The sequence below is a fragment of the Camellia sinensis genome, chromosome 2 (assembly GCF_055761805.1).
Source record: "Camellia sinensis isolate YWXY chromosome 2, ASM5576180v1, whole genome shotgun sequence".
NCBI lineage: Eukaryota > Viridiplantae > Streptophyta > Magnoliopsida > Ericales > Theaceae > Camellia > Camellia sinensis.
Window position 1 is genome coordinate 187,848,023 of NC_138962.1, and position 24,076 is coordinate 187,872,098.

The 24,076-nt window shown below is 43.3% G+C and overlaps 2 protein-coding genes across 2 annotated transcripts; both read right to left on the reverse strand.

The window, feature by feature from the left end:
• Positions 1-2,647: 2,647 nt before the first annotated feature.
• LOC114277800 (uncharacterized) lies at positions 2,648-3,277 on the reverse strand. The gene has a single exon (XM_082913292.1). It carries the CDS (start codon positions 3,275-3,277, stop codon positions 2,648-2,650), a length of 630 nt encoding a protein of 209 aa, XP_082769418.1.
• A 1,022-nt stretch (positions 3,278-4,299) lies between these two features.
• Positions 4,300-6,654, reverse strand: LOC145819312 (uncharacterized). The gene is made up of 5 exons (XM_082913293.1): positions 6,424-6,654; positions 5,352-6,264; positions 5,089-5,203; positions 4,891-4,963; positions 4,300-4,620 (listed from the first exon to the last, which is right to left on the reverse strand). The coding sequence occupies exons 1-5, from the start codon at positions 6,652-6,654 to the stop codon at positions 4,300-4,302; spliced, it is 1,653 nt and encodes a 550-aa protein (XP_082769419.1).
• Between the last annotated feature and the right edge of the window lie 17,422 nt (positions 6,655-24,076).

Sequence of the window (24,076 nt, forward strand, 5' to 3'; positions counted from 1 at the left end):
ATGGTAGGCTGCCATAGCATGCAAAAATGGGACCAAAAAAGGAGTATAAAGGGAAGTATAACATGGAAGTCTCAAACAGTGTTGAGCCCTTCTTCAATGTTGAAGAGGGGCTCAAAATAAACCTATTATCAGTTTACAACATGCTCCAAAATAAATCACACACAAGCTAAAAATATCATGCAAGAAAATGACCTTTTAGAGGGATAATGAAGCAAGTGCAAGATGGAGGGCTCAAACAGGGTTGAGCCCTTAATGAGACATGAAAATGAGCTCAAAAAAAAGATACTTTCAGTTTTTTTCGGAGCTCAAATGTATAAGAAGGAGAGGCTAAGAAATATTGCAAAGAAAAGCTCAAAAAAGAGAAAATGGTAACTCACCCTTGGAGACAAGTCTTTTGTTGCTTCTTGGACCAATTTGCAGCTCCTTTAGCCTTTGAGAAGCCCTCCTTGTTGCTGGAAATGAAGTGGTGATGGTAGAGCTTGGTGGTGATGAAGAAAACAAGGTGTAGGACTTAAGGTTTTTTAGGAAAATGAGAAGGATGGAGGGAGATATGGATCTTGAGGCTTGAAGAACAAATTTTCTAACCCCTAAATGTGATATGGCTTGCTGGTTATAAGGGCCAAAAAGGGGGTGTAAAGGTGGGGGAAAAGGAGGCCAACTTTCCCCCACAAAATATCCCCCGGATATTGATATTTTCTGGAGGATAAAGCTATACAGCTGTAAAGTGAACAGTGTGAAGATTACGGCCGGCCAGTTATTTTGGTTGCAGGTGGCCGGCCGGCCACACCCCCTAGCCGGCCGGCTAGGGGTCAAAAGGGTCAAGCTGATTTAGTGGCCGGCCACCACATGATAGTGTCCTCCCATGTGTGTACATCACAAATATGTGGTTCAAAGTTCAAGAAAGTGGGTCCAAGGTGTTCAACATTAGCCCGGAATGAGGGGTTCAAAAGGGTCAGGTGGAATTACTGGCCGGCCACCAACTTTTAGGATCCTCCCAAGTGTGTACATCACAAATATGTGGTTCAAAGTTCAAGAAAGTGGGTCCAAGGTGTTCAACATTAGCCCGGAAGGAGGGGTTCAAAAGGGTCAGGTGGAATTACTGGCCGGCCACCAACTTTTAGGATCCTCCCAAGTGTGTACATCACAAATATGTGGTTCAAAGTTCAAGAAAGTGGGTCCAAGGTGTTCAACATTAGCTCGGAGTGTGAAAAACGGGCGTCGGAGGGCGTTGGAGGATGTATAACTGGTTGCTGCAACAATTACTGGCCTCCCACCCTTCAGTGACCTCCCCGGTGATAAAACAGAGGTACCTGCCAAAAATGAACGAAAATCGTTGCAAAACGAATGTTCGGGGGCCAAAACGCACAGTTCGAGGTCCCGAAAATGGGCTGTTAAGCACCGAAAGTAGCATTCAGCCACGAAGTGGGTTTCTGAGACCCCAATGCCCCTCAAAAGGATGCAAACAAGATGTATGCCAAAAATCAGAACAAACGGAGATGGTTAGGCGGTCCCGAACCGAGGCACACGGCCAACGATTCCGAAAAACCGGAAACCGGACTCCGAAATGAGCAAAATGGCCTACGGCCACCAAATGTAGCCCACGGACACTGGGAGATGGTCTACGGGACCTCTCCCTCCCCTCAGGAAAAGAAACAAAGAAAACCGAGCCTGGTTCACAAACCGAGGCAAAGCACAAAAGAGGGTTCGGAAGTCCGGAGGTAGGGCTCACGGCCGCGACTCTGAAACTTCTGAACGAGCACAATATGCAACATCACCAAGCGCTCAATCGGTGACGTCTGAGTCTTAAGGTCGGTCAAAAATGGGGTGTCTACACTTACCTTCTAAGCTTTGCACAAGAAACTCTCTTCTTCCTCCCTCTTCTCCTCTAGACTTCTCTTCCTTGCTCTCCTCCCTCTCTCTAACCAAAATGTGTGTGTGAGTGAGTGTGTTGTGTGAGTTTGCAAGCTAGGCGGTGTGGTATATATAGGCAATTTGGTGTAAAAGGACATAAAAGCCCTTTAGTTGAAAATGGATGGGAAAGTTAGGATTTTGCTTCGTGTTAAGTGGGATAGGAGTAACTAAGGTGCTAAATCATAGGTTTTGGAATCAAATAGTTGATTTTAGTTGAAAGGTAACTAGTTTGAGATTAGCAACCTAGGTCTAGGCCACTAGGTTGTGTTTTTTCCTAGAACATCATGATGGTGGTTCTTGAAAATTGGCTCCTCTCTTGGGGAAGTGTGAGGGGGTTATTATTTAAATCATTTTAGGTTCTAGGCACACTCCTCTAGGTGTATATGTATATATATAACAAGATTGATGGCACTTCCAGGTACAAGGTATAAATACTAGTTTGGGCAAGTTTTGAATTTAAAAAACAAGTGAGGGCTTGGAGTAAATACATGTAACTTATGTAGAATTAAATTAGGTTAGGGATCCTAATCCGATTAGGGAAATTCCTGTTTCAATAAATAAAATAAAAAAAAAAAGTAATGCTTACCAACAAGATTTGAATTAATTCAAGTAAATGAGGGGCTAAAAATAAATAAATAAACAAATATAATTCAACATTAGGGTCTTAAAAGTAAATACATATTTCAGGGGCTTTACAACCTATCCCCCTTAAAACAACTTCGTCCCCGAAATTCAGCTACATACTACCTTCGAAAAGCTCGGGGTAATTTGCCTTCACCCAATCCTGGCGCTCCCAAGTAGATTCCTCAATTCCCCAGTGACGCCATAGCACTTTCACCAAGTGAACCGTCTTGCCTCTGAGGTTCTTCTCTCGACTGTCCTGTATTGCTACCGGTCCTTCTTTAAATGTAACATCCTTGTCAAGGCTGATATCTTCCCATTTGAGGACGTGTGACGGGTCAGCGATGTATTTTCTCAGCATAGATACATGGAAGACGCTGTGTATCCCTGCTAACTGCGGGGGTAGAGCAAGTCTATATGATACTTCACCCACTCTTTCCAATACCTCGAAAGGACCAATATATCGTTGTGACAGCTTCCCCTTTCTCCCAAAACGTACGACTCCACGCCTGGGTTGCACCTTTAGGAACACGTGGTTGCCTACTTCAAACATCAACGGTCTCCTCCTCCTGTCTGCATAATTCTTCTGACGGTCCTGGGCAGTCTTCAACCGTTGTCGGATCAATTTGACCTTCTCAGTAGTTTCTAGGACAAGTTTGGGTCCCACCAGATTTGCGTCACCCACTTCCGTCCAACAAATTGGCGATCTACAAGGTCGTCCGTATAATGCTTCAATGGGTGCCATACCGATGCTAGCTTGGAAGCTGTTGTTGTAGGCGAATTCAATTAGGGGTAGGTGTCGTTCCCAACTGCCTTGAAAATCCATTGCGCAAGCTCTCAACATATCCTCGAGCGTCTGGATAGTGCGTTCAGATTGTCCGTCTGTCTGCGGGTGAAAGGCGGTGCTAAAACATCCATACCAAGAGCTTCCTGCAGGCTTTCCCAAAATCGAGAGGTGAATCGTGGATCACGATCTGACACAATAGATATCGGAATTCCATGTAGTCGAATGATTTCCCCAATGTAGAGTCTGCACATAGACTCTAAGGTATCGGTCATCTTATAGGGTAAGAAATGTGCTGACTTCGTAAGACGGTCCACTATTACCCATATAGCATCGCGCCCTCTAGGTGACTTAGGCAACCCTGTCACAAAATCCATCGTCATATACTCCCACTTCCATTCGGCTATTGGTAAAGGTTGCAACATTCCTCCTGGTTTCTGATGTTCCGCTTTCACTTGTTGGCATGTCAAACATTTTGTTACAAATTTAGCCACTTCCTTCTTCATTCCCTTCCACCAATACTGCCTCTTCAAATCTTGGTACATTTTAGTCCCTCCTGGATGTACCGCAAATGCAGAATGATGACATTCTTTCAATTCCTTTTCTCTAAGTAACTCGTCACTTGGTACAAACAATCTACCCTGGTATCTTAAACTCCCATCAGGGTGATTTACCTAACCGGGCATGGGTTCTCCTAACTCCAGACGTCCCTTGATGTAGGCTACCTCTTGATTGTGCTTCTAGGCCTCCATGACCTCATTCATCAACTTAGGCACCACCTTCTGCGCACTAAGACATGCCTTTGTATCTTGAGATTCTACTTGGATCCTGAACTCACTGAGTGTCTTAACCATATCCCATTCCTTGACGGAGATCTTAGCCATCATCCCTCTGCTCTTACAACTTAGAGCATCTGCTACTACATTGGCCTTACCAGGGTGATACGAGAGAGTGAACTGGAAATCCTCAAGATACTCCATCCATCATCTCTGTCTCAAGTTAAGGTCCTTCTGCATGAATAGATACTTCAAGCTCTTGTGATCTGTGAAAATCTCAAATTGTTTCCCGTACAGGTAATGTCGCCATTGCTTTAGGGCAAAAACCACGGCTGCTAACTCCAAGTCGTGGGTGGGGTAGTTGCGCTCATGAGGTTTCAACTGTCTGGATCCATATGTGACCACCTTTCCATTTTGCATGAGCACGCAACCTAACCCTTCTTTAGATGCATCACAATACACAGTGTATCCCTCTTCTCGTTCTGGAATGGTCAAAATTGGCACACTAGTTAACCTCTTCTTCAGCTCCTGGAAGGATTTTTTGCAAGCTTCGTTCGACTCATACTTTGCTCCTTTTTACGTCAGACGAGTCATTGGTTTAGCTAGTTTGGAGAAATCTTGGATGAACCTCCGATAATAATCGGCCAATCCTAAGAAGCTACGGATTTCTAACACGGTCTTTGGTTGCCTCCAATCCAATACTGCCTCCACTTTGGTTGGATCCACCGCAATCCCATTTTCTGATACCACGTGCCCTAAGAATTTTACTTCATTCAACCAGAACTCACATTTACTTGCCTTGGCGTATAACCGATTTTCCCTAAGAATTTGGAGGACAATCCTTAATTGTTGCTCATGCTCTTCTTCAGACCTTGAATATACCAAGATGTCATCAATGAATACTACTACAAACTGGTCAAGGTATGGTCTAAATATCTTATTCATTAGGCTCATGAATACTGCTAGTGCATTGGTTAGTCCGAAGGGCATTACTACAAGTTCATAGTGGCCATATCTAGTACGAAAGGCAGTCTTCGGTATATCCTCCTTCTTGACTCGTAGTTGATGGTAACCTGACCTGAGATCAATCTTTGAATAGCACCATGAGCCTCTGAGTTGGTCAAAAAGATCATCAATCCTCAGGAGTGGGTATCGGTTTTTAATCGTGACTCGATTGAGTTGACGATAATCGATGCATAGCCTCAACGACCTATCTTTCTTTTTAGCAAACAACACGGGTGCTCCCCATGGCGAAGTACTTGGCCTAACGAATCCTTTCTCAAGCAATTCCTGTAGTTGTGTCTTCAATTCTCGCAGTTCTGCTGGTGCCATGCGATACAGAGCCATGGATATTGGGGTAGTTCCAAGTTGTAGCTCGATGCCAAAGTCTACTTCCCGGGTTGGTGACAATCCTGGTAATTCCATGGGAAATACATCTGCATAATCGCACACTACGCGTGGAAGCTCTAACTCTCCTCGACCTTCCTCATTTAGAATCAGACTTGCTATTCTACCCGCAAGTTGATCGCGCCACTGCGTTCGATGCTTTGTCGAAGCCATGGGGTCTTGTCTATCCCCCTTAAACTGGAAACATATTCCATCTTGCGTGTGAGCTACCACTTTCCTCTGACGACAGTCGATCACCGCTCGGTGGGCGGACAACCAGTCCATACCCAAGATGATATCGAAGTCCGACATTTCCATGACACGCAGGTCACAAGTTAAGCGTAGGTCCGACATTCCTATCTTACAGTCCTTACATATCAATCCTACCTGAATGCATCCTCCCATAGGTGACATTACACTTAGGGCAGTTTCTAAAGGTTCACATTCAAGTTCTAATGATTTAGCACAAGCAGAGGATATAAAAGAATGTGATGCACCTGTATCAAATAAAACATGCACCCAAGAATTGTATAGTACTAAATTACCCTCAATTACAGACGGGTCCGCTTCTTCCTCTTGTAAGGCAAAGATTCTGTTGGTTGCCTTCTGGTTGCCACTGGCCTTGGCGTTCTGAGTTCCTCCATTCTTCTGGTGCTGCTGCCCGGTAGGTCCTATCTTGTTTGTCCAAGGCTTCTGCCCACCTAATGCCTGGGCATTTTCTCCGGAACCTCCTCCTTGATATCCAGATGGAGGGAGTTGGGGGCATTCGCTCTTCTTGTGCCCTAACTATTGGCAATGAAAGCACTGGATTTGTCCTGCCGGCCTTTGATAGCCTCCTCTCTGAATCTGTTACTGTGGTTGCTGTCGTTGCTATTGTGGTTGTGGTCTGGAGTAGGGCTTTGAGGTCATGCTTCCCTTCTGGTTCCTCTGGGGTCCAATAGTCGCCTGACTTCCTCTTCTCTTGTTCCAAGCCTTTCTGGTGTCGTTCACTTCCCTTTCAGATTCTAATGGCGTCTCCAGCACCTCGGCATATGAGGGGAGTCGTTGCAGAAGAACTCTTCCCCTGATTGTAAGGTCCAGTCCCCACATCCTTGTTTTTTCTTCATCATTTGCCACGAGTCTAGTTGCATAGCGGGCTAGCTCTTCGAATTTTGCAGAATACTGGGTCACAGTCATATTTCCTTGTTCTAGGTTCTAGAATTCCTTGACTCGTTCTCGGTGGATAGTACTTGGGAAATATTTATTTAAGAATAGTTCCTTGAACTGTTTCCATGATAGGCTTGCTACGTCACGAGTGTTCTTTATCAACTCGCACCAATGGTCAGCCTCATCATCAAGCTCGAATGCTGCCAAAGCTATTCTATCAGCGGCCTCAGTGATGCCCATGGTGTCTAGCATTTTCTCTATCTGCCGAAGCCAATTCTCAGCTATTTTCGGGTCCGGTATGCCTGTGAACTTTGGGGGCCTCTGCTTCCGAAACTCAGAAAAGAGTCGAGTCCTCTCATTCTGCCGATTGTTCCTTATTTGCCCTAGTTCCTCCAAAATCTGATGACCTAGGTTATTGGGGATGTCAGCCCTTGCGGGGATGGGTTCATGTTGATGCCTGGGACGGTTTCGTACATTGTTGCTAGTTTCGGTATAGCTATTAGCTCGCGTGTCTACCATTCTGTTCATGGCACGAGGTGAGTTGGTTTCCAATCTTAGAAAATCTTACTACTTAGATTTGAAATAAAGGTTCAGTTTCCTTAGGGTGCACTAAAGCAAGTAACAGTCAATAACATAGATCAACGCATCATTTATATATATATATATATAATAATAGGCATCATTACAAAAGGACTCCTATATCGAAGTTACATTCAAGAGCATCTACGCATACAAGTTCAAGCTATCTTATTCTAAGGATCCTCATCAACGGATCTTACAAAAGTCTAGTTTTACTACCCCTCGAATTAGTTCTCGTTTCCCGACCAATCAAAGTCTTCGTCTGGGTCCTCGTCAGCGGAGTCAGTGGCTTGTCCCGGAGAGCGGGGGGTGTACATTGGTGAGGGAGGATTATGTTCAGATGATATCTCTATAGGGTGGGCTAGGTTCGCTCCTTGCTGCTCTGGTGCCTGCTCCATATCCATTGGTTGATTGTCGCCTGGCCCGTGGTAACAAGATTCGTGGCTTTCAGCCTGAGTTGGTGCCATGGTGGTCAAAGCTCGGTGTATCAGGGAGTCTATCCTCTGTTCATCTTGCTCCATTCGGACTGCCTTCCTTGCTACTCGGCTTAGAACTTGTAGGCAGCGCCGCACCAAAGACCTTTTCTACGCCCTCGTATAGCGGGCGTACTTCATCTTTACCTTACGTATCTCGGTTTTGATCATTTCCTCGGCGGTGATTTCGCAGCGTCGGCGGCTAAAGTAGGGGCTGACAGACATGGCCTTCCTTCCTTGTATACGAAAAACACCCCACGAGTCGGTACTGATGCCGCGTCCTGGATAGTCTCCCGATGACATCCTAAGGTGGGAAAAGGAGTTTCATTAGTTAATCTTCTTGTAATAGTGTGATAGAATAAAATAAGATAAGGGGTAAGGGCTTCTAGAGTCGCATATAGGGTTGCGAGGGTTAAGGGTTGAACCTAGGCTCTGACACCAAGTTGTGACGCCCTGATTCTACACTATAGGTTGCAATCAAGGGAGAGTCACTAGTGAGTCCTATGGTCAATAACCAAGTAAGATCCCAGATCGCCGGAGGAGTCAAAATAGCCTCCCTTCTAAGTCCAGCTTTCTTAGGCAGCGCACTACCTTTTTGACAGATCTTACAAGGCATTGACACAAGGTCTCATATGCAACGATAAGGTTCGTACATCGAATATAATTACATAATAACCACAATATACTTGATTAAAAAGATTGTTCCATTACATTACATCTCAAAAAGAAAGTTTTAAACCTCACATGAGTCTTACAAAAATATCAAAAACAAACTTCTAATATTCTAGGATAGCCAAAAGTCTTCAAATGTTTCAGGTTCGACATCTCCAGCTATGAGTTCCTCTTCGTCACCTGGCATGATGCGCCGTGAGCTTTGAATGCCCAGTAAACACACGCACACACCCTACCCCTTTTTCCAAGTCCAACACACAATCACAAAATATAACATCAAGTAGTAAAGCATGATATTCCAATAAATAAATCAATAAATCAATAAATAGTTAAGTTAGATGTCAGTAAACTAGAAATCCCCCAAAGAGATTCCGTCCTTCCAACCACAAGAATCGGACGTGGATTATTCGGTATGCCCCCTCTTTTGCTGCTTTGTTGCAGAACTAACCTCGGATGCCTACCAACGGTTATATACCGCGTAGCGCCAACCGCAGGGCCTCAAAAGAGACGATAAAAATAGGGCCTTGCCCAAATCCCTCCATACACCAAACCACCTAGGGTCCGAATACAACCACTCCATTCAAGGGTTCCGAAAACCACTTGCGCAAAACTTTAGCCTCCAAATAGGGAACGCGTCCCAACAATCCATATATCACATTTTTTTTTCATCTTTTCATTACTCAAGTGTTCGAAAACCCAATACCCTCCCAATTAGGTTTCCCGTTGAATTAAGTGCTTTAAGACAAGGTTAGTTCAACTTAATAAACAATGATATCCATATAAGCATGTATTCTTAAGATGAGAAAGGTAAATAACATAGCCACAACACATATATTATCAGGTCAAGATATGATTATAAGCTACAAACATTCTCATGAACTCAAGGTACAAAACATCCACACCTATCAAAGTTTCCAGATTTAGTATCGTATAAAGATTAAAATGAAAGAGCTATTTTAGATCCTTTACCGGCTTGGCCTTCCTATGGTTTGTAGAGGATTCAATCTAGTTTCTAGAACATTTTTCGGAATTGGGGTTGCTCTTCCAGATTCTAAGTTATTTAGAAAGTATTTCAGCACTGTCCAGAATCTGTCCAGAATCTGCCCAGATCCGTCGACTGTTACGAAAACTTGATTTTCTTGCAAGCCGCTCAATGTTTTTCAATGAAACCAATTTTAGTTGAAATATAACTTCTAAAGGAAGGTTTTGACATAAAATAGAGGTTCAGAATATTTTTTTACATGTTTCTGGAATTTTTGAAAGTTGACTGCAAAAACAGGTCTTAAGGTAGGATGCCCAAAACAAGAAAATTTATAAAAAGAGGGTTCCACCATGGGAAAGTTTCATTTCTTTTGTGAATAAAATATGATAAATATCACATGTTTAACTCAGAAAATTTTTTTTAAAGAGTGCCCTTGAAAAGTTAAGAGATTTGTACAAAAAGAAGATGGTTTGTGCCAAAATGGGAAAAAATACAAGAGGGATGAAATGAATACACAACCCTTAGCATTTTTTTTTTTAACATAAGAACTTGATAATAACAGATCTGGAACATTATTCAGAAACTTTAGAACATGCATTAGAAAAGGAAATGAAGAGAAGGTTGTGCTGGTGGCTTACCTTCTAAGCTTTGCACAAGGAACTCTCTTCTTCCTCCCTCTTCTCCGCTAGACTTCTCTTCCTTGCTCTCCTCCCTCTATCTAACCAAAATGTGTGTGTGAGTGAGTGTGTTGTGTGAGTTTGCAAGCTAGGGGGTGTGGTATATATAGGCAATTTGTTGTAAAAGGACATAAAAGCCCTTTAGTTGAAAATGGATGGGAAAGTTAGGATTTTGCTTGGTGTTAAGTGGGATAGGAGTAACTAAGGTGCTAAATCATAGATTTTGGAATCAAATAGTTGATTTTTAGTTGAAAGGTAACTAGTTTTGAGATTAGCAACCTAGGTCTAGTGTCACGACCCCAAACCGCCCCTAGTAGTTTGGTGCCGTGATGGCCAGTAATCCGAGATTACCGAAGGCCAACTGACAAGATTCACACACAATCAGAGTACAATAATATGGGGCTAACAAGTACGGAAGCGATTTATACAAACAGATTAGTCCGTAAGAGCTGTGCATAAGTCAAATGAGATAGCAATCATCTGCAAATGGGTTACAACTTGATTGCAAACGAAATAAAGTACAACTTGGTGTAGAACAATTCTAAAAATCGGGTCCAGGTCAAGTCTGGATTGCTTTCTCGAACCATCATCCACCATCTGCGGGCGTCATCATCTAGTGTGAAAGCTGCTAACATCACTTTCTAGGTGTCGGTGCTGGGAAAGATCTCGAATAGCTTTTCCATTTCCAAGACCCAGGCTTCGGCTTTCATCGGTTCTATGCCTCCTTGAAATCTCGGCGGTTTCATTTTCTTAAACTCACTAATCAAAGCTATCGTGCCATCCCCATATAAAGCTGGCTGTGGGGGCACTTGCGGTACTGGAGGGGGTGGAGGTGGGACTGCATTCCGGCCATTTGTCTGCTCGGCCTGAGTCGATGTAGCACTAGCGTACTGCTGTCTTGTCTGCCTTAACTCGTGGGCCAAACCTTCAACTAGCCTCTCCAGTCTGTCTATTCTGTCCTCCGACTGATCTCGGCCAACTAGAGGTCTACCTCTCCTCATGATGCTATGAGTATGCAAAAATGCGACTTTAAAACAAAATGAGCAAATAATCACGTAGGCAAGTAACAATTAAGCATGCCGAGACAATGTACACCTTGTCCGCATAGCAAGCAATATGATGCAATTCTAACTTCCTTCTAAGGGGAAATCCTATGCTCTTTAGGACTCAAAGTGTGTGAATAACGTATACTAAGGAACTTGTGCTCTGATACCATTCTGTCATGACCCCAAACCGCCCCTAGTAGTTTGGTGCCGTGATGGCCAGTAATCAGAGATTACCGAAGGCCAACTGACAAGATTCACACACAATCAGAGTACAATAATATGGGGCTAACAAGTACGGAAGCGATTTATACAAACAGATTAGTCCGTAAGAGCTATGCATAAGTCAAATGAGATAGCAATCATCTGCAGATGGGTTACAACTCGATTGCAAACGAAATAAAGTACAAATTACATCTTTCATACTAACAAAAGGGCTTCACAAGCCGATATGAACAAAATACATGAAATACAACTAGAAGCAAAATCTTCAAAATTGCCGACATCCTCACTGCCGACATAACAGGTATACAAAACACGCATCTTGATCAAAAGGCTTCTCAAGCCGACGTATGCAACATGCAAGTATTACAAATCGAGAAGCATAATTTTCATGACTGCCGACGTAATTACAGGTCAGGCCGACATAATCAAAATCCAAAATAAGCTCTAGAATCACATTTAGGCGTCACCGCCTTCTTGCTCATCACCTACATATATATAGAGAGGGTGAGCTTGGATCTCAGTGAATGGTATAAATAATAAAGGGGTTTGCATGAATAATAGCCGAAATCCTTTCAAAACAATACAAGACAAACTCTATATATAACAAGGAATGGACCTCGTCCATCTAACAAATCTTCAAAGTTTCAAGGGATACTTACTAGCATCACATATTACCAACAATAACATTCCGGCAAACATATCCACGCGGTAAACCATCCGTGGCAAAACAAGACAAAGCAAGATAGGCATCTCAAACGAGGGTGCTACAAACGTTTAGAGTCCTCTAGCACAAGGGACTTTCAAGACGAGATGTGCTGCGAAAGTTTAGAGTCCTCCAGCACGAGGGACCTATGTTACAAAGGCCCGTAGCCCTTTAACACTAGAGTACAAATCAAGGGTGCTGCGAAAGTTTAGAGTCCTCCAGCACAGGGGACTTTCAAAACAAGATGTGCTGCGAAAGTTTAGAGTTCTCCAGTACAAGGGACTTTCAAACGAGATGTGCTGTGAAAGTTTAGAGTCCTCCAGCACAAGGGACTTTCCGAGAAGGTCATTCAAACAAATATGATACGAGATACGAAACTAAGGACAATCATTCATGCTTAACAAATATCTTTCAAGACAAGCAAAGCAAAGTTCTTCAAAACATTGATAACATAACTTTATCAGAAATACCACTCACCTAGTTCTCCAAACGTCGGGGTCAAGGCAAGTCCAAGTCCTACAACACATGGTAAAGTCTATTGAATGCACTACTCAAAACAAGTCTAGCTTACATGCAAATGACCTCGGCATTCTTCAAAACTAAGTCAATCAAATTGAAACACAGTTTCTCATCCTTGGAGAAACACGCTGGGCAACTACCAGGTCTAGGCCGAGGTCCCACACCTCCTTGCCGAGGTGTAGCCTCGATGGCCACATTCAAAAGTGAAGTCGGGAAAAATCTGGGTTTCCCTCTTGATAACATGAAGAACAGGTGCATGAAAAACTTGAAGAACATGAACATGGGGAAAATGAATGCAAAGATCGAAACTTGCTATTACAATAGCTGAGGCTTCATGCTATGAAATCAAAAACACGGACCTGGGTACCCACACTCAAGGATCTTATCAAAACAAACACAAAAACATGAGTTTTAATGCAAACTTTCGGATCAAACGAGGCTTTTCTTCATAACACATGAAAATCGTTTTCTCTTTCTAAAACCAACTTTAAATCAATGCATGGTGTGCGGAATAGGTTTGATCATGCAATGCAGCTAGATGATCAATAAGAACAACAAGAATAGGTTACGATTCTCACCTCAAAACTCGAATCTAACGGCTCAAGCTCTAACGATCAAGCTTGGAAGTCACCCTCCCTAGCTCAAACTTCTCCTTCTTCTTCCTAGAGCTTCTCTCTCTAAAAAGGCAAGATTGATACAAAAATGATATGCTTCACACGACAAACACTGACTTAAACTCTCTGTCGGGACACGTGGCACCGGCTGATTCGCTCAACTCGAAAAGGTGACTGACTTGATAAGACAAGACTAAGGCAAAGCGTACTCAACAAGCTAGGCGTCGAGAACACACCGACAAGTAATGACATCGGCTAACAACGAGACTCCGGCAAATCAAGGGGCAAGGACATCAGCTTGGAAGGACAACACTTGACTAAACTGTGCCACACCTTGGCCTAGATGTGCCACACCTCGGTTTAGGTCATACCATTCTAGGAACAAAATCACTCATGCAAGGATCAAGGATCTAGAACACCTAGATATTAACATCTCAGCCCAGATGATGCACATCTCGGCCTAGGCGACGCGCACCTCGGCCTAGATGGTGACATCTCGGCCAATATGCCAAGGTGAAGATGGAGGTCAACCAAAGGGGTTCCGAGATAGTTCTAAGTGACAAAGGTTTCAAAGGTGTCTAGGCTTAAGACGACCTCGGCAACACACCAAGCAAGAACAAAGTATGCAAGCAATCATTCAAGCAAAACAAGACAAGATTTGCAAATGTACATTTTAATCGCAAGATCGTCCACAAATGTATGCAAGTATGACTAAGTCAAAATGAGGGTTGTTACATCTAGGCCACTAGGTTGTGTTTTTTCCTAGAACATCATGTTGGTGGTTCTTGAAAATTGGCTCCTCTCTTGGGGAAGTGTGAGGGGATTATTATTTAAATCATTTTAGGTTCTAGGCACACTCCTCTAGGTGTATATGTATATATATATATAACAAGGTTGATGGCACTTCAAGGTACAAGGTATAAATACTAGTTTGGGCAAGTTTTGAATTTAAAAAACAAGTGAGGGCTTGGAGTAAATACATGTAACTTATGTAGAATTAAATTAGGTTAGGGATCCTAATCCGATTAGGGAAATTCCTGTTTCAATAAAATAAAAAAAAAGTAATGCTAACCAACAAGATTTGAATTAATTCAAGTAAACGAGGGGCAAAAAATAAATAAATAAATAAACAAATATAATTCAACAGTAGGGTCTTAAAAGTAAATACATAGGGGCTTTACAAAGCAAGCATTATTTGACCATGAGGCATGAAAATAGAGCCAAGGCAGTCCTAAACATGCACCAAATCAATTCCACGCATGGCCAAAAAGTGCTAACATGAAGGGCTAAAACAACATGCAACATAGGCTAGTAAGCATGGTTTACATTACATGTATATGAAGCACAAGAGAGGTCACCAAACCAGCCAAAAACAGCAACGTGGTATGCTAAAATATGCTCAAATAACCACTGAAACTTAGTCAATGCATGCAAAATTGATGGCCTCCTTTGGAGGGCCATGCGAGGGGTTGTTCCACACGTATATGACGGACACACCAAATGGCAAAACCAACTCTGGAAATAGGTTATGGGGGTCCTAAAACCCACCAAAAAGGCCCTGGAATGTGGCTAGGAAGCATTCAATGAAAGGTCCCCCTTGAAAGGCATTGAGGATTGCTCCACACATGCATGAGGGACACAAAATATGGCAAAAAGGGCTCCGGACAGAGTTCATGCAGACCTTAAAACTCACAAATAATGGCCTGAAACAAGACTTCAAAGCATGCAAAATGGAGCTCCTTTGAAAGGCTAACAAAGCTAGTAAAGAGAACAAAGGGTGAGAGGGTCACCCCTCTCTGATTTTGAAGCTCAAAGAAAAATCTACGCCACTGAAAATCCACTGGATTTCAGTGGCTAAAAGGCCAAACCAAGGCCAATGCAAATGCTCAAATGCATAGCCCTGAACATGAGGAAATGAAGTATGCAAGGGGGTAGATGACCCGAAATAGAAAAATGTCCTCAAGAAAACATGTTTATAAGCTCAAAAGAAAACTTTTTTCAGTTTATGTCGAAACCCAAAAATGCTTGCAAATAGGGCTAAGATATGAAGCAAAATAATGCAAAAAAAAGGAAAATAGAGGCTTACCCTTGTAGAGCCGACCCTCAGCAACTTCTGGACCAAGGTAATGAGCCTTCAACCTCTGTAAATCAGTTCTAAGGTGCTTGGATGGATGATGGAGGTGTTCTACTAGGAGGTGTAGTGCAAAAGTGCAAGGAAAAGGGGCTAAAACAACAACAATATAGAGAGAGAGCAAGAAATAGAGAGAGAGAGAGAGAGAGAGAGAGAGAGAGAGAGAGCTATATCTCTTGTCAAAGTGCTGAACCTCCACTAAGGAGAGAGGGCCTCTCCTTATATAGAGGAAAATCAATTCAAAGCTTCTTGAACAAGCTTGGCAAGAGCTTCATCCCTTCATACACATGTATAGAGGGGAAATTAAAGGATTCCAGTTGGCTCAAAAGATCTATCGTGAAACCTGCTGAGAGAGGGGTGCTGCCGGCCATCAGTGATGGCAAGCAGTGGCTCATTGATGGCCGGCAGGGGTCACTTTTTGGCCGGCATTGGCCAATCATGACCGGCACACTCCCATAGAGGCCGGCAACAAAAAATCAGTCCTAGTCCCTGTTTTGAAGAAAGCCTAAATCCTTCATCTGGATGCCTTTTCAGGTCATTCTTGTGTCCAAAATGAAGCCCCGAAAGTCTTCTTTCCAAATTTGGCTGCCTCGCCTCAAAATTCCATGTGTGCTAAGAGATATCCCTCTTTTAGTGAAGACTGCTCAGTTTTAGTCCAACCGGATTGATGCCCAACTTCCAACAACCATATCTCTCCCATCCGGACTCGGCTCGAGGAGATTCTTAAATGAAAATTGAAGCTCTGGAAGTCTTCTTTCCAACGGTGGTGGCCTCATAGCTGAAATCCAAGTGTACAAATGGATAGGCCTGATTTAGCAAGGGTTGCTTGGCTCTTTCTTTCCTCTCTCTTCTCCTCTTTTATTCAACTCCAAACCCCTAAACAAGGCATTTTTGAAAGATTTTTGAAATATTTCATCTCTCTTTCATTTATTTCCACTTTGTCCTTGCTTGGTTTGCCGAAAAACGCAACATTTAACAAAATGCAAGCGTCGGAACATCGTAGGAACTTTATTTCAAAAATATTTTGAAAGAGAGGGTTTCAAGGTCTCAAAATCTTTTGATCAAGATAGTTTTGATCCAAAAAGGGGTATGAAGTTGGGATTTGACCCTCTCCTTGCTGAAGAAATCGAACCCTTGCGCTGCACAACTTTCACCACCAAGTAAACCATCAGTAGCAGCGTCCAAGTCTTAAGGGCGGTCAAAAATGCGGTGTCTACAGTTGCCCCTCTTTGACAGAACTCAACAGTCACAAAGTGACGGGAGTGAGTGTCAAAGCCCAGAGACGACCCATTTTTGACAAGGCTGAAGACTTAGACAAAGCATACAAGCTACATATGAAGATATGCGCCCGAAGGCAGGGGCAAAATGTAAGAATAATGCACAAAGCTGAGCATAACTTATGATCATGCAAAGAAAGCTGTAACGAAGCATAACAATGCAACAGTTTTGAGCAAGTAGAAACCAAGCTACATTACAATGCAGAAATGATGTAAAAGAATTATTGCAATTCTCACTGTGAATACAGCGTGCATGTGTGATAGATACACGAAGCGAACATGTGTGATGGATACACAAAGTGAATGTGTGATAGATACACAAAGCGAACGTAGTGTGATGGATACACAAAAAAGGTGAACACAAAGTGTGATAGATGCACTAAGTGAACGAGGTATGACGGATACACAAAGCGAGAGTGTGTGATTGATACACAAAGCGAGCATGTGTGATTGATACACAAAGCGAGCGTAGTGTGATAGATACACTATAAGAACAAAGCGTGATTGATACACAAAGGATGAAGTGAGCAAAGTGCGATGGATACACAAAAGGCAAACACAAAGTGTGATGGATGCACTAAGTGAACAAGTGTGATGGATACATAATAGGTGAACACAAAATGTGATCGATGCACTAAGTGAACAAGTGTGATGGATACACTAAAGGTGAACACAAAGTGTGATAGATGCACTTAGTGAACAAAGTATGATTGATATACTAAATGTGAACACGAAGTGTGATAGATGCACTTAGTGAACAAAGTATGATTGATATACTAAATGTGAACACGAAGTGTGATAGATGCACTTAGTGAACAAAGTGTGATTGATACCCTAAAAGATGAACACAAAGTGTGATAGATGCACTAAGTGAACAAGGTGTGATGGATACACAAAAAGATGAACACAAAGTGTGATAGATGCACTAAGTGAACAAAGTGTGATTGATACACAAAAGGTGAACACAAAGTGTGATAGATGCACTAAGTGAACAAAGTATGATAGATACACTAAAGGTGAACACAAAGTGTGATAAATGCACTAAGTGAACAAGTGTGATGGATACACAAAAGATAATGAAGTGAATATGTGCATGATAGATACACAAAATGAGGATGTGTGTGATAGATATCGAAAATGAGAATATGTGTGATAGATACAGAAAATGAGAATGTGTGTGATAGATACACAAAATGAGAATGTGTGTGATAGGTACACAAAATGAAAGAAGTGTGATTGACACACTAGGTAAAGAGAGTGTGATTGATACACTAAATAAATGAAGTGTGATTGATACACTAAGCGAATGAAGAAAGTGTGATAGATACACTAAGGGTGAATGAGGTGTGATTGATACACTAAATAAATGAAGTGTGATTGATACACTAACTGAAGGGAGTGTGATTGATACACTAAATAAATGATTTCAAACGGAACTTCTTTGAATGAACCGTACATACAATATCATGCATGAATGAGAAAGAAACTTGATGGGTATAATGCAATACAATGCATGATGTTTAAGGAATGCAATAAACAAACCTAGCGGCGCTTTAGAAAGCACCTCATAGGGTGAGTGGCGATGAACCCCTCTACTATGACGGGGGTTTCCCCTCGTGCTCTTCGAACACTTACCTTCAACTGACAGTACAAAGGCTCTGAAATGCTGACAAGGGTTCTTCACGTAGAACACTTTGGATGTTGCCTTTCTTCCTGATCATATTCACAACTTTCCCTATTCTCCAACGGGGTGACAGACTAGGTTGGTTCAGTATCCAGAATTGAGGTGCATACACGCTATCTCAACCTATGGGGCTTCCATACAGATTTCAAGCCAAGGACACGCCTCTGGGTATTTAAACCAGACTTTAGTCTCGGAAATCCCGAACCTTTGCGTTCTAGGCAATAGCCATTCGAACTCTAGTTTCCACCGTCGCAGTTGGTCTCCTAGGAACTCATTACAAACACAGCCGAGATGCCTCTGGTAGGGAATGATGCTCAGGGAGAGCACTTCTAATCGCCATTCTGGCTTGAAACAGACTTGATCTTGAGCTTGAGGTAGAGGCACACTCATACTTCGAAGCATTGGCAAGACCTGAAGAGGTACACACGGAATGCAATCTCGGAACTTACTGAAGTTGAAACAAACTCAGATACCCGACATTTTCCCTCTTTTCTTTTGCTTTGCAATCTGGAACCTATATAGCTTCAGATAGGTCCTGGTTTTACTGTTCCCGGTGACCTGGGTTGAACCCTGCGGTTTTACGAAAGAACGAATCTTGTTTTGCACAGATGTGGAGAATGGCATGGCACTCGGAGCGCAAAACGATTTTATTTTTGAAATTGAGAGATGAGTTCTTGACCGGGGTATTGAGCCTACGACTGAACACAGCGCACTACGACTCAACAACGGAAAACAAAAGGTAAACAACCTAAACACATCAACTAACACTCGAAACGACTCAAAACAAGAATCGAGATAAAACAAAAAGACACGACACTCAGACGTGCATAGGGAGCCTGTTTCTCTGGGTATTGTTTCCCACCCTTTCTCATTTGTGATTCTCACATCACTCGGCCCTCAGGCTCTCTTTTTTCTTTTTCTCTGAAAAAGCCCTTTTCCTCACTTTTTCTCTCAGCGCACATCTCTCTATTCTTCAATCTCTCATTTTTTATCCCTCCCCTAGGTGGTTGATGGATAAACAAGAAGTTGCGGGTTAATGCCCAACGTTATCAACTCGCGGCTATTTCCTTCGGTGACATTTAGTCGATGCCCCAGATGAAGGAGTGGAGTATCTTGATCCATTCCAATTCGTGCTTCGCACTCGGCTTGATACCTCGCTGCTTAGAGGATGAGAGAGCTTTCAGCCCTTTGTTGTTAACTTCAGTTGTGCCCTTCTTGGCAGATACAGTGCCTTTTCTGGCAAGTATGTTAACAATAGGGAAAAAACAGAACACCTGACTTAACTGTGCCCCTAGTTCATTATTTTAACCATTTTTTTTTTTTTTGGTTTTCTACTAAAACAATTTTGACCAATATGAGAGTTAGATTAGCATGCTTGTTCGATTTTTGATTTGAAAATCATGCAAGTTAGGCTATGAGCACTCAAAATTTTCCTTTTTTGGGTCCAAGAAAATGTCCAGTTTTAGAAAAGATGGAATGATTTTCGAGAAAATTAGTCAACCTCAGTAAAAAAAATCTCAAAAACTGTTTTTGCAAACGGCCACTGCTTAACGAGAACAGAACCTACTCTTGAGATGCACGACCTCAAATCCGAAGGAAGATTGCCTCCTTCTTGAAGAGAGTTGCATGGCAACGGAAAGTTGCCCCTTGTTTGAACGGCACCGCAGCGCATTGAATGGTAACGAAAAGTTGCCCCTTGTTTGGATGGCACCGCAGCGCATTTTATGGCAACAGAAAGTTGCCCCTTGTTTGAATAGCACCGCAGTACACTACAACCAATCCTCACAGTGACAATTACAACCGAATTCTCCGATATAGAGAAGACAAAGATGACCAGAACCATCACATGGACACAGTCGAATTTGAAGTGTTTTACGGCTGGACTTCAGAATGAAGTTGCCTACGTATCCCAAAGATGGGAATCAAGCCTTACGTAGTTCGGGTTTAAGGTACACTCGGGTATTAACTTCTCTTTTTGCGCTTTAACTTTTGCCAAGGCCGCCCTTCCAGGTTTTCAATTTTGCGAGCTATGTTTTTCTTTTCTTTTCGATTCTTTTCATTTCTTTTTCTTCTTTTTTTGCTTTTTTCATCTTTTCTTTTCATTTTTCTTCTTTTCTTCTTCTTTTTTTTTCTTGTTTTTTTTTTGTCTTTCTTCTTTTTGTTGCTCTAACTTTTGCCTGGGTTGCTCTTTCGGGTTTTCGGCCCAGCGAGCCTCTCAAGGGTAAAAGTGTAGCTTTGTCCATATCAAACGGTTTGAGATCTCAAAGCCATCTGAATCCAAGAAAGTGGCTGTTGTTTGCTGATGGTGTAGAAGTCCATCCAATGGAGGGTGAATTTGCCCCTAGTGTTGTAGATAGGAACTCGGTTGTCCTTCAGCAATGTCTTCTTCTTTCCTCCATTCTGGGGTTTAGCTTTCTTGCCGATCTTCATTGATTTGTGGAATGATCCATCTTCGGCTCTTCGAGCACAATCTGGCATCTTTTGCCCCTAGTTCGAGAGGTGCTTCTGATCTAGCTTTGCAAGCTTCTTTTGACGACATCTGATCTCCTTGATCTGACTTCCATGCCCCTACTTCGAGGGCTGCTTCTGATCCAGCCACACAGACCTTACATGGTGGTTGACCGTTGAACATTTCGAATCTAAGTTCAAGGTTCGAAAGCAAAGGGGTCGAGTCTCGAGGCTGAGAGCGATCCTAGGCTGCACAATCTCATGAGCGATTCCGCACAGGTCTTCACAGGACGGCGCAAAATATTTTTTGAAATCTTTTAAGAAAGCGACTAATTGCTCGCGCTAAAGACAGTGTAGAACCAATCTGGATCAGGCCAGGATCCTTCCCAGTACTCACATTAACAAGCATGACCTTGATCATTAAGGGCTTAGCATGCCTCTCTTTCTCTCAATTGATCAAATTTTTGCAAATCCCAAGGAATTCCTTCCTCTTCGTTTTCATCACAATTATTCAAAGAAATTTTGAAAAGCTTAGGTCGATGCAATGAATTCAAAGCACAGAAAAGCAGGTGAAATGAACTGTCGTTTCATTCTAATCTTGCTGGCACAATAGGCTCAAAGTAACAATAAGCACAAAACATGACAGCCACAGCTGTTTCATTCAGATTTCCTGTTTGTAACCGGCTCCTCAGCAAAGACAAACTCAAAAGAAAGGGAAAAGACCAACACGAAGTAAAGCAAATGGTGTCCGAGGTAACAACCCCAGGATCACCCCACATTCTATATAATGGGATTGACTCGATACAACAAGACAGACCCTTAAGCAAAAAGACTGACTCAAAACGACGAGACAGACACAAAGCAAGACCAGAGGACTGACTCAACACCCAGGTCAGAAGCTACAAAATTAGCATCCACAGATGCTCAAAACAGTGCATGCCAAACGCCACATTTGAAATACACCGAGCGCCGCCCGCAGGTGGTCCAACCCCTGAACACATCACATTATCCCCCCACAAGTTCACTGATCAAGTGCCGATAGACTTTATAGGACCTGGTGCGGCAATGACCCCATTCTCAAACAGATCTTGTACATCATGGCGCAGACGAAAGCAACTATCGGTGTCATGACCGGTTTGTTGATGGTAGGCACAGTATTTAGTCTGGTCATGCTTTGCAGAGATAGGATCGGGTAGGGGCCGTTGTTCCAATGGTTTCAAATGTCCTTTCCAGAGTAAAACCTCTAGAGCCTTTGACAAAGGCATATGAAGTGGGGTGAAAACCCTCTTGACTCGGAGTGGATATTTGGTTTTTTGTGAGCTACTTCCAGACGCACCGATGGATGGGATAGCTGTTTTTGATGCGGTGGTGGTAACCATGCCCACTTCAAAAGATCTTGCAGCTGCATCACCATTGGTGGTCGCATTCGAACTGCGGGAAAACGCCCTCCTGGGCTGCTCCTTCTCCTGGTCAATAAGGCCCTGCTTCATAGCATCCTCAATTTGTACCCCCATCTCATGTAAATCTGAAAAGGTGGGGAAGGGGAGAATAATCATTTTCTGCATAAGCTTGGGCTGGAGATTGTGCACAATCATCCTAATCTGATCTTTGTCAGTGAGCCTAGTGGTCATCATTGAGGCCTTGGCCCTCCACCGGATTACGAAGTCAGAAAAACTCTCCTTAGGCTCCTGCCTAGTCGCCTCGAGATCACAGGTTGTGACCTCGATCTGTGTATTATAGGAGTACTGAGTGACAAAAGCCTCGGCCATCTCATCCCAATTCCTCTTAACATCGTCTCCCAGTTTTGTGTACCAAATGGCCGCCACACCCGACAGGGTCCGGCCGAATAAAGAAAGATTATGTAGTCTACTGAGGCCCATCAGCCTTAATATGTCTGAAAACAGCCGTAAGTGCACCATGGGATCCCCGGACCTGTCAAAGCGGTCAATATGTGGCATTTCAAAGCGGTCCGACAGCGTCACGGCTGCATTGGTATACCCACCCTCAATGTCCGGGATGAACTTGACGCCCTGAGATTTCTTGAACAGCTTTTCAAGCTTGCTCACCTTCAATGCTGTGGGGTCCACCTCGGACTCAAAGGGAGAATCCGGCAGGTTGGTGGGTGTTTTGGATAATTGGGGTAGGATTGGGGGCGGAGCCGATCCTGTCAGAATGTCCGTATCTCCCTGGACATTTGGTGCCTCCTCGGGTGCTGGAACTCCTGGTGGGGGAGGGGCCTGATGTGAAGCAGATGCTCCTGTTTGCTGCTGCAGCCGGGCAATTAAGTCTGCCTGTTGGGCCATGATCTCAGCCTGCTATTTGGCAAATTCTGTTTGACGAGCAGCATCCTGCTGTATGGTTTTCATGCTCTCTTGGAGTTGATGCATCATTTCCTCTATTCCTGCCATACTGCCCTGATTTGACTGAACTACCGGTATATCTGTCTCTGCAGTAAGCTCGGGAATCTCAACTCGACTGCTCTAAGACCACTGATCTGGTAGCTGCTGCACTGGTGGTCTGCGCCTGGCTAGTCTTCTCTGGCTCTGATTGCCCTTGAACTGAGTCTCTGACCTGACAAAGTCTATCAACACAAGTCCGGTGTACTCAGGGGATATTGGAGCCTTCTGAAGCTATGATTCAAGGACTTCCTAGCAAAAGAGAAAACAGGCAGCATCTCAGCCCATTTTTGCCAAAACAGATATGAGCGTAGCTGAATGACCGTGCTCTCTACCAAATTCTGCCCAAAAGTCCGCCAGAAACTGATACCCTTAGGTAAAACTGATTCCCAAATACTGATGCCCGCAGGCCTGATACCCAGACTCGCAAACTGTTACATGCATTCCTGTAGGGACACACCCTAAAAGCACATACCAAGCAAGTAAGAGACAAAACACCCCTATGTTGGGGTAGGGTTTCCCTGTCCTATTTTGTCAGGAACTAGGGCTTCACTACGCACGCAGTGGTTTCAAACAACATATAATCGGGTAAACAACCTGTCCTAGCTTGGAATGGTCACTACGGATTCCGATATGCACTAGGTCGAATGGTCAAAGAGGGTGCCCCGGTAAAAATCGAGGTTTGTGTTCCCGTTGTGGCAGAGCCCGCAATTGGTCAGCCTTATGGCACGCTTCTCGAAGCGAGCCTCAGGCAAACCGTTCAGGAATAGCATACGGAAAACACGGTGTCCTAGGCGCACCAATGCGCATGCAATGCAAAGAAACACAAAAGTGTAGTCAAAACAAGATATCATGAGTTCGAGTCAAGTTCTCTATCTCCCCAGCAGAGTCGCCAGAAACTGTAGACGTCCCCGAACGTCCCGGGAGGAATCCCGTTTTATTCATTGGGGCTCACTACAGTTCAGACTCAATGTCACGGTCCTATATCCAATCTCGTAAAGTACAATGCAAGACTGATGAATCATCAAA

Excerpts from the sequence above, each read along its gene's own strand:
- LOC145819312 (XM_082913293.1), bottom strand. The coding sequence starts at position 6,654 with ATGACTGTGACCCAGTATTCTGCAAAATTCGAAGAGCTAGCCCGCTAT. Across the intron at positions 6,265-6,423 it reads ACAAGAGAAGAGGAAGTCAG|TTAGGGCACAAGAAGAGCGA; the intron begins GCGACTATTGGA and ends CATTGCCAATAG. Across the intron at positions 4,621-4,890 it reads AAAATCGGTTATACGCCAAG|GAGCTGAAGAAGAGGTTAAC; the intron begins GCAAGTAAATGT and ends AAATCCTTCCAG.
- LOC114277800 (XM_082913292.1), bottom strand. The coding sequence starts at position 3,277 with ATGGCACCCATTGAAGCATTATACGGACGACCTTGTAGATCGCCAATT.